The 9749-nt window shown below is 41.1% G+C and overlaps 1 protein-coding gene across 2 annotated transcripts; it reads right to left on the bottom strand.

Moving 5' to 3' along the window:
• Window positions 1-188: 188 nt before the first annotated feature.
• On the bottom strand, window positions 189-8005 carry UXT (ubiquitously expressed prefoldin like chaperone). 2 transcript variants are annotated; one of them, XM_080910384.1, is made up of 7 exons: window positions 7950-8005; window positions 7667-7773; window positions 6056-6137; window positions 5851-5918; window positions 5482-5589; window positions 578-641; window positions 189-401 (listed from the first exon to the last, which is right to left on the bottom strand). In XM_080910384.1, the coding sequence occupies exons 2-7, from the start codon at window positions 7762-7764 to the stop codon at window positions 348-350; spliced, it is 474 nt and encodes a 157-aa protein (XP_080766510.1). In that variant the 5' UTR covers window positions 7765-7773; window positions 7950-8005; the 3' UTR covers window positions 189-347. The 2 variants fall into 2 exon arrangements, with proteins under 2 accessions (XP_080766510.1, XP_080766511.1); XM_080910385.1 differs by having other exon boundaries at window positions 7927-7965.
• Window positions 8006-9749: the final 1744 nt, after the last annotated feature.

Genomic DNA, 9749 nt, shown 5'->3' with positions numbered 1-9749 from the left:
GACTGAATTTAAGGTTCTAAGTGTGGTAGGCAAGCACTCTGCCAATTGAACCTCATCTTCAGGCCGTCAATCAGTCCATTCTTTATGGTAATACAAAGGGCACAGATACAGATGTCTAGGAAAGGGAATTAAAGTGTGAGAAGCAGCATCAAGATTCAAAAGGTGACAAAGCACAAAGTCAGGAGGAAAGCACAAGTCGGAAGGAAGAACGTTTAGAGTTTCTACAGAAAGGATGGGTCTTCCAGCAATTTTGGTGCACTTAGTCAATTAGTGAGAATTAGGGAAAAAATGGCTATGTGATTCCAAGGCATTCAGGCTCTTTAATATTGGAGGCTGGGAAGATGCAGTCAATGGGGAGATGGCTCTGGGAAATTCTGCAGGCCTTGTAGTTCTCTAAGACCCTGAAAAAGAGGACAAAGTATACTGAACAGAGGCTGGTTCCAGGTTTGCTCTGTTTTTGACTCCTTTGGTTTCAATTTTGAAGGGAAGATGACCCCTCCCTTCTTTGACTTTCTCCTGTCTTCAGGTTATCACCCTAATAATATTTGAAGGGTGGAGTGGAGTGATCTGCTCTCACCTCTAGCATCATGTGGATATGGGCCTTGATATTCATGGAGTCCTTGGTGAGACTGTCGCTGAGCCTAGAAAAAAGGAACAAGAAAGGGCAAAATGGGCCCCACTTAGGGTTGTGAGGATGATTCTTCCTCATCACTTCAAGAAATGCTTGCATCCTGGATGACTTACACCTGCCCTGATCCTATGCAGAGATGTCTGGCTACCACCTGGAATTTCCCCATTTAAAGAATGAGGGGAATAGAGCTCAGCTTGTAAAGTTTGATTGCTGCTAAGCTTGACAACTTGAGTTCAATATCCAGGAACCACACAGTGGAGAGAATTGACTTTAAAAAGTTGCCCTCTATCCTTCAAATGTACTCAGAAAAAAAAATGCAGTAACAATTTCTAATAAAAACAATTAAGGGGATGAGGGAAGTAGGTGGTATGGGTCTATGAATATGATCAAACTCTTTATGAAACCCATCACAATGACTATATGATGATAAGAAGTAAAGATTATTGAGCGCCTTCTGTATTCTAGGCAGCTTTTAAATAATAGGGAAATAGCAGCAGAAACAGCAGCAGATGAAACAATTTTTGGTCCCCTGGAGTTCCTTTTATGCATGTAGGAAATATACCATGAATGTAGATTTCCAGAGGTTAGAAGAAGATATCAGATTCCCTGGAGCTGTAGTTACAGGTGGTTGTGAGCTACCCCTACATGGGTGCTGGGAACTGAACTCAGTTACTTTGGACAGCAGTATGTACACTTAAGCACCAAGCTGTTTCAAATACTAAGAGTCAAAGTATACACATGCAATTATAATGTGTTAGATCTACCTAAGTATATGGAAATAAATAGTATAAGGAACTAAATACTGAAGAGGTAGGAAGATGAGGTTTCAATTTCAAAGAATGCTCAGGTTTGGCTTCACTGAGAGCTTCCCTTTTGAGACTATATAGTCCACCCTGATTTCCAATTGAAGATCCTCCTGACCAGACTGTTGAGATTACAGATGTATAACCCTACCACCTAGTGGGGGTGATTTGGAAGGTAAGTGTTCCACTGCAAAGAAAAAGCAATACAAAGGTGATGAGGTAGGAGTATACTTGCTATGGTGCAGGCACAGCCACAAAGTCATTGTGGCTAAAGAATAAGAGAAGGAGGATCCTACGAGGTGAAGTCAAGAAGTAAGGAAGGAGGCAGAGGCTGGAAAGTCTTTAGGACCATGGTAAAGACCTTAGCTTTTACATTAAATAAGTGCTAACAAGGGGGAGGTTGAGAGTGGAGGACAGATGCAAACTGATTTGAGAAGTAAACTCATCAGGGTTTAAAAGAATCCACCTGGCTGTCAAGCACTGCACTGACAGGACAAGAAACTCAAGTGTGAAGGCAGCAAGTCCAGTGAGGAGGGTAATGCAATAGTTCAGGTGAACAAAGGAGGTTCAGATCACAGGGAAAATAGTAATAGTAATGAGAAATGACTCATTTTTGGGTGTATTTGAAGGCAGTTCAAGAAAAGACTCCAGGAAGAGGCTAAAATAACACCTGGGCAAATGGAGGTGCCTAAAACCATTCGAGCCCTGGACTGTTTAGTTACATAGGCAATTCTTTTTATCCAAAAGTCTGCTTGAATCAGGTCTCATCTTAAGAAAATCCTTATGTATACAATCAGGCAAAATGAATACATTAGACCAAGAAAGAACTTTCTGAAGAATAAAAATGAAGATAGAGTGAGAGTTTACATATATATCTTTTGACTCAGATAAATGTAGCTGTCACCCCTCATTTAAAAAGCTTCTTTTTGGAACAGTTGGAGAGATACAGAGATCCACAGCTGGCCAAAATGCAGAGAATAAGTGACTGACCCTGATCTGTAGTCCAAACCCTAGCCCCAAGGCTCAGGGAAAATCATAGAGAAAGGGTGGAAAGATTTTAAGAGGCAGAGGCCCAGGGTGTCTGCTATTAAGATATTTCCTAGACATGATGGGAAACTGTACACACAAATGCCCAACAATATGGTTGCCCGAACAAGACCAGCATGATAACAGCAGCTGACATGTGGAAAGGGGAAATTACACACGACCCCACCTCTACATGAAGGACTACAAGTGGTCAATGTCTGGTGACAGAGGGAGAATCAGTCTCCTTTAGGGACAAACTCCCATATAGGTTGCTCAATCCCAAGTACAAGTAAAGCTTAATGGACCCAGTAGATTATATATACATGTGTGATACACACACACACACACACACACACACACACACACACATCACAATAATCACCAAAGAAATACACCAAAAACAATAAATACAAAGTTGCAGGCAACTTTGGATACATAAAGCAACCAGAAGTATGCCAGTTTGAAGTGGATCCCAAGTAACCAAATTATAAAGAGAGAGAGTTCAACTACACACACTCAAATTCTAATCTGGGATGATGAAACTTTGAGATAGCTTTATTAGATATAATAGAGCAATATGAGGTCAGGCACATATTTCACCATGCTGGTAGAAAGCAGATCAACAGAGGTTAACAGATTACAAAGATCAGGCAAGGAGTCTCCTAACTTCAAATACCTTGTTTTGTAGGAAAAAAAAATTCTAAAAAACAAAATATACCAAGAAAGCAAACAAAACCCTGTTTCACAGAAGAAAAATGTGCGATAAAAACTGGACTTGTTCTAAATGGCCATAGTTCAGAATTACAGTAACCTTCATCAAATTGTATGCTAATTAGCTTGATTACCAAAATTTAGAAATCTTAGCAGGTTTCAAGTCTACTAACATTAAAATCTCTGGAAAACTTAAGAGGATAATTACTGGAACCATACAGAAGACAACTAAACTAAGAATAAATACGACCAAGGAGAAATTTACATTGCAAGTGTTCATACTTTTGAGTGGTTATTTATCTAAGTATATTGTTCCCTGTTCCCTCATACTCATTCATTTTTCCTAAGCTATGCCACACACAAGCATGCCAGACACACTGTACCTTTTGTTAAGAATATTCATCCCCAGATAGCCCATGGCTCAAATGTCACTTGTCTGAGTGGGAGTTGAGGCCTTCTATGTGGCCTCCACTAGCTACTTATTTTATGTGTATGGATGTTTTGTCTGTGTGTATGTCTGTATAACACTTGTGTGCTTGGTGCTCAGAGGCCAGGAGAGGGGGTCAGATCCTTTGGTACTGGAATTATAGAAGGTTGTGAACTGCTATGCAGGCTCTGAAAATAGAACCTGGGTCTCCTGCAAAGAGAGCTATTTCTTTAGCTACAGCACTATCTATATTTCAAGCTTCTCACCCAAAGTAGTTCTTCCCTACATAAAACCAAAAGTAACAAGGAGCCACACTTTCTCTCCTCACCACTACCCATGTAGATAAGTTTTCAATCATCTATTCCTTCAGTTTGCTTCAACAGAAGCTGTGACTTATACTATTTTATAGTTATCTACAGTATAAACTTTTTCCTTTACATTGTCTATAAGTTAGGCTAGGGGCATACAATTTAGTAATAGAATTCTTGCTTACTACACAGGAGACCTTGGCTTCAAGTCTCAACCCTGTAAAGAAATGTAAAACTTATCTAATTGTAAAAGACAACGAGCACAAGAAAGAAAGGAATTTCACAGTAGATTTTAAGAGGTAATAAGATGCTAGAAAGAGAGAAAACTAGAAGATAGCTTGGTGGGTAAGGGTGCTTGTCACATAAACCTGGAGATCTGAGTTCCAGTCATGGGATCACTGGAAGGAGAGCATCAACTCCACAGAACTGTACTCTGATCTATACATGCATGCTATAGCACACTTGCCCACAGACATGCACATATACACACTAAAGTATAAGGGGGCAATTCAAGAACACTAGGAGTTGCAAGTTTGAAGTTTAAGAACTTGTTATTTATTCAAGACAACCTGATGTTCAGAAAAGAAACTACATGGGGAAAATACTGCAGACACCAGTAGCTACTGAATGCTCTCCAAAGTAGGAAATGTTTAAAGCATGTGTTAGGGCTAGGGACAAGAACATTTGCTGCTCAAACATAAGAAGTGGAGTTGGAATCCCTAGAACCAATGTAAAAACTCACATACCTCTGACCCCAGCACTGGTGCTTGCTGAAGCCAGAAAATAGCAAGCTCTAAGTTTGGTGCTGAGACCAAAAATGGCAAGCTTTAGATCTGGTGGAGACACTGTTTCAAGAGAAATAAGGCAGACAGCAATAGAGGAAGACATTGTCTCTGTATGTGTGGGTATAGGCACATGAAGTTCTGAGAGGGGAAACCCAGAGAATGGGCAGAAAAATTAGCAGATAGTTAAGTGAGAAGCAGCTTCTTTGACTGTTACTGATTCTTAGGTTGAAATCTCATAGATGTGGTCATAGATATGACTCTTCTCTTTTGTTTACTGCTATATTCCCAACACTAACAACACAACCTGGTATACATAAGATGCTCAATAAATGTGTGAAGGAATAATACAAAAACTACTCATTGAGTGTTTAGTATGACATCCTGGATGAACTTTGCATCCTCATGTTTTAGCTCTAGCCCTGAAGAGGAGAAAGGCAGTATGGTTTTTTAAGTACCATCTCAGGTAGCTACAGGGAAAACAATAGAGTGTTAAAATTTGTGATGTCTATTAATTTTTTCTGATATATAACTGTTTTATATGCAGGGATTTGTTTTATCACCCAGAGTGGCTTCAAAATCAGGATCCTCCTGCTTGATTCTCTAGAGTTCTGGAATTACAGGTGTGAACTACCACATCTGACTTTTATATACTTTGTACATGTTTTTGTGTAGTGTGTGATAGGGATAGAACCTACGGCTTCACACATGCTGAGCAAATGTTCTTACCACTTCCCTGTGCCCTTAGCCAATGTAGGTGGCTTTAGATACTATCTTCCTGGAATGAACTCACTCTGTCAGGAGAGAACTCTTTCGATCAATGAACTTGAGAGCTTCAGCCAGTGTCAGTTCCAGGAAAAAACCATATCCCAGCGCCACATAGATGCGTGAAGTATCTGGTCTGAGGAAAGAGGTTGGAGGAAGTGGAAGAAGTTACCATTTAGCATACTGTATAGTTTAAGGTATTTCCTATTCTTTCCTATTCCCCAAAGTGAAGGCTCTGTAAGGGTAGATATTGTGTTCATTTCTGCCACACCCACAATATGTTGCTTATATCCTAATGCAATATAAAAGCCACTAGAGCCTGGTATACAGAAAATACTAAGAAATACTTGTTCCATGAAAAAAGGGAGAAACTCAGAGGGGGAGAGAATACACTCACACCACTGTGTCAACGAAGAAGTTACAGCCCAAATCCACCTGCATATATAACTTCGAGTGATTAGTTTCCTATAGGGCCAGGAGAAAAGAGGTAGGTGTCAGTGGACAATTTTTAATGCAGATAAAGGTCTTGTTCTGGAGGTTTTCTTCCCACCTCCTTTCTTTGTGCACATACACAAAGTGGCACACAATTTAGAAGCCTTTACCTGGAGTCGCTCAATGACATTTCTTAGTTGGAGGTATACAGACAGCTGCTCATATATCTTGTCTCGATGGTCCAGCACCTTTCTGATACATAGAAATACAATAGTGAACATTAGGCAGCCTAATTTATGTCAGGTGTGGTTGTCCATGGGCTGAGACAGGAGAATTATGAGCTCAAACTAGTGAGACAATGTGCCCACCTCCCCCCAAACATACAATGGGGTATAGACAGAGACACAGCAGGCATTTCAATAGATACAGGTCATCCTGACCTCTTCCTAGTAAAGTGACTATGGAAAGTAGAAAACCTGTTTGGGGTTAAGTTTCCCCACAGAGATGGCAGTATTAGCACATGGGAGTTATTAGAATCAAGTGTTTACTAAAAGTGTTTTAAAAGCTAGCCAAATTGTAAGCATTATATACCTACAACTGTTATAATTTCAAATATTGTATTTTACTCAGTGACTTATGCCAATTGAAATGTCCCATCTTCACCCTAAATGTACCTCTTTTAGCATGCTTACACAGTAATGACAGAAATAGTAATCATCCAGTTTTTGAGTCTTTTAGTGTATTTTAGGCACTGGAGTCAAATTCCTTTTCCAAAACAGCTCTCAAGGTCATTTGTTTTATTTTCCGAGATAATATCTGAGTTTCTCAGGCTAGTATTGAATTTGTAAGCACACCAAACAATCCTTTCCTCTCTGCCTCAATATAATAGTAGTTGGGTTTACCTGCATTTTAAAAATGTGTTCATTTTGTGTATATATTTGGGTGCCATGGTGCACACCTGGAAGTCAGAAGTTTTTTGGGAGTCTTTTTCCTTCCACCATGTGGCTCCCTTACCTTGGGGTGGGAGGCAAGCCATCTTGTTGGCCCTAGTTTGCTTGTTTTGAGACATAATCTTAGAGCCCAGAGTGTACACAACCTCGAAATGTAGGTGAATATTACTCTGAACTCTGGATCATCCTGCTTCTGACACCATCCCACCAAGTACAGGGATTGCAGGCTTTTACCACAATGTTGTTGTTATTTTTTGGTTTTTGTTTTTTGCTTTGCTTTTAAATAGAATCTTGTTTTATTTTCAAGGTTGGCTTGTAATCCTGGCTAAAAAAGTGAATTTTCCCGCCTCTCCACTAGAGGTAGCACACACCATGGAGCCCGAGCCTGGCTTTGTTCTATTTTTCCCCCTTTTGAGAAAGTCTGTAGCCCAGATTGGTCTCCAGCTTACAAAGATCCTCCTGCTTCTGCTTCAAGAGTGCTGGAGTTGACACATTTAAAACTCAAACACCACGTTAAGAAGGCCTGGTAAACTTTCCATTTCATAGACGAACAAAGTCCATAAAGCCTACAGAGGCGAAGTAAGGTATAACTTGTTCATACATATTGGTTAAATGGCATACTTAGAAACACCCTGGGTTCGAAATGACAATTTTAAACCAACAAACAAGGTCGGAACTCTGCTAAAGGGACAAGTTCCAACCAAATCTCAGCCCAGAAGTCAACCCTTTTCCCAGAAGTCTTGGTTGGCCAATCCGAAAGTTTGGCAGGCATTCTGTCCCACCCACCACGTGGAATTTCTCAAACGTCACGCCTCCCGCGTTGTCACTCACTGCAAGTCTCGCTGCAGTACGTCACTGATAAAGGCCTCGTACCGCAGCACTTTCTCCCTCACCGTATCCAAGGCCCGCCGTTTCGGGGGTGTCGCCATGATGGACTCCTGGGGAGTGGGGGGGGGGGGAATAAACACGTTGAGCGCTCCAGTTTCACTTCACAAAGTTCTCTCCAACTTCTCAATGTTGGAGATGACTTCTTTCGGCTCATGCTACGGAGTTCCTTCTGCCCAACCCGACTTTAGGACTCAATCACTCACCGGTACACAAGCGCGGAGCTTACCTAAGGGCCACCGGCAATAACTGTTAGTACGAACCACGGCGAGCCGCGGCTTCCGGGTGGCGCGGATGGATGACGTGTTTCCAGCACGGGAGCCAACCAAATCGATGGGGAGGGGCGGTCCGGCGTACCAGAGGACGCGTTTAAGGGAAGGAGACCTGCAGTCAGGGCCGGAGTGAATTCCTGGTGGTAGCAGCATCTTACGGAGCTAGACCGACCCGGCAAGCTGTCAGCCAGCAGGCGAATAGTCGCGAACCAGCAGGAGACTGGTTTGGGTGACGTTTAATGGGATTTGGCGGTTTCAGAGGGAGGTTGGACTTACAGGAAGGTAGGGAGAGGGAGTTAAGTGTTTATAATTTATTTATTTGAAGTGTGTCTATTAATTAATATTTTGAAGTGTGTGTGTGCGCGATTTAGTACTGGAGTTACAGGCAGTTGTGAACTACCATGATGTGGGTGCTGATAATGGAATTCACATTCTCTGCAAGAGTTTTATTTTATGTGCTCTTAACTGATGAGACATTTCTGCATTCCTCCCTCCCCACTCTTCATTTTTTTTCCTATGTGTTTTGTCTGCATGCTTATGCACCACACATGGGCAGTGCCCACAAAGGCCAGAAGAGCTTGTGGGATTCCCTGGAACTGGAGCTACTGACAGTTTGTGTGCACCATGTGGGGGTTGGGAATCGAATTTGGGTCCTCTATAAGGATAGTCAGTTCTCTTAATTACTGAGGTATCTACATAATACCTGTTTTTTCATTTAGAAACATTTCTATTCTTTGAGAATTTTATAGATGTATACAATGTATTTTCATCATCACCACTTCCTATTCCTCCCAACTTCTCCTAGACCCCTCCTGCCACACTCCCCTTCCAATTTCATATTCTCTTTAAAACAAAACAAATAAAAAACAAACAAACAGAAAAACCTCACTGAGACCACTTAAGCTTTTACTAATTTTAAAAACACAAGAGTGCCTATAGACAGCAAGGGTTATGGTACTAATCTATAAAGAAGTCAATATATCCTGTGGGAATCTGATATCTATATCTATCACATAGTTTGGTTTTCACCTTTCATAAAGGGAATGAATAAGAGCATATAAAAATGATTAAATGGAGACAAATTCATTTTGAGCAGATTTCTTTATGGTGGCTTCTATTCTATAATGAAGGTTACAGAAAAACCTTGTCCCCCCAAAACCAAAATTTAATGTTACATATATTTAAAATTAAATTTGACGTGCTTAAACAGATGTTAGGGAGCTATAAAATATTAGTTAAGGAGAAAAGTTTGAATAGGTTAGAGTTGGGTCAGTGTTAAGTGTATTAACTTATTTTTTGGGGGGTGGTGGGGGAGGAAATGAATTATTTGGCCTATACATCCATATTTCTGCTTAATAAAAGGAAGTCAGGGCAGGAACTCAAGCGGGACAGGAACCTGGAGCAGAAGCTGACATAGAGGCCATGGAGGGGTGCACTGGCTTGCTCCTCATGGCTTGCTCAGCCTGCTTTCTTATAGCACCCAGTACCCGGGTTCTATATATTCTATAGAACTAACAACTTACAGTGGACTGGGCCCTCCCCCATCAATCACTAATTAAGAAAATGCCTTACAGGACTGCCTGCAGTCTAATCTTATAGAGGTATATTTTTCTTAGCTAAGATTCCCTCCTCTTAGATGACTTTAGCTTAAGTTGCCAGTACAGGGTGTTGGGGAAGGCCTCATGGAGGAGGAACTCCATGAGGGTCAGTGAGAACACCACAGGAGAAGGGGAGGGGTAGGCACCAGTTTCCTCTAT

The sequence above is a fragment of the Micromys minutus genome, assembly GCF_963924665.1.
Source record: "Micromys minutus genome assembly, chromosome: X".
Classification (NCBI taxonomy): domain Eukaryota; kingdom Metazoa; phylum Chordata; class Mammalia; order Rodentia; family Muridae; genus Micromys; species Micromys minutus.
Note: the sequence above shows the minus strand (reverse complement) of the source record. Positions and strands in the feature narration are given on the sequence as shown.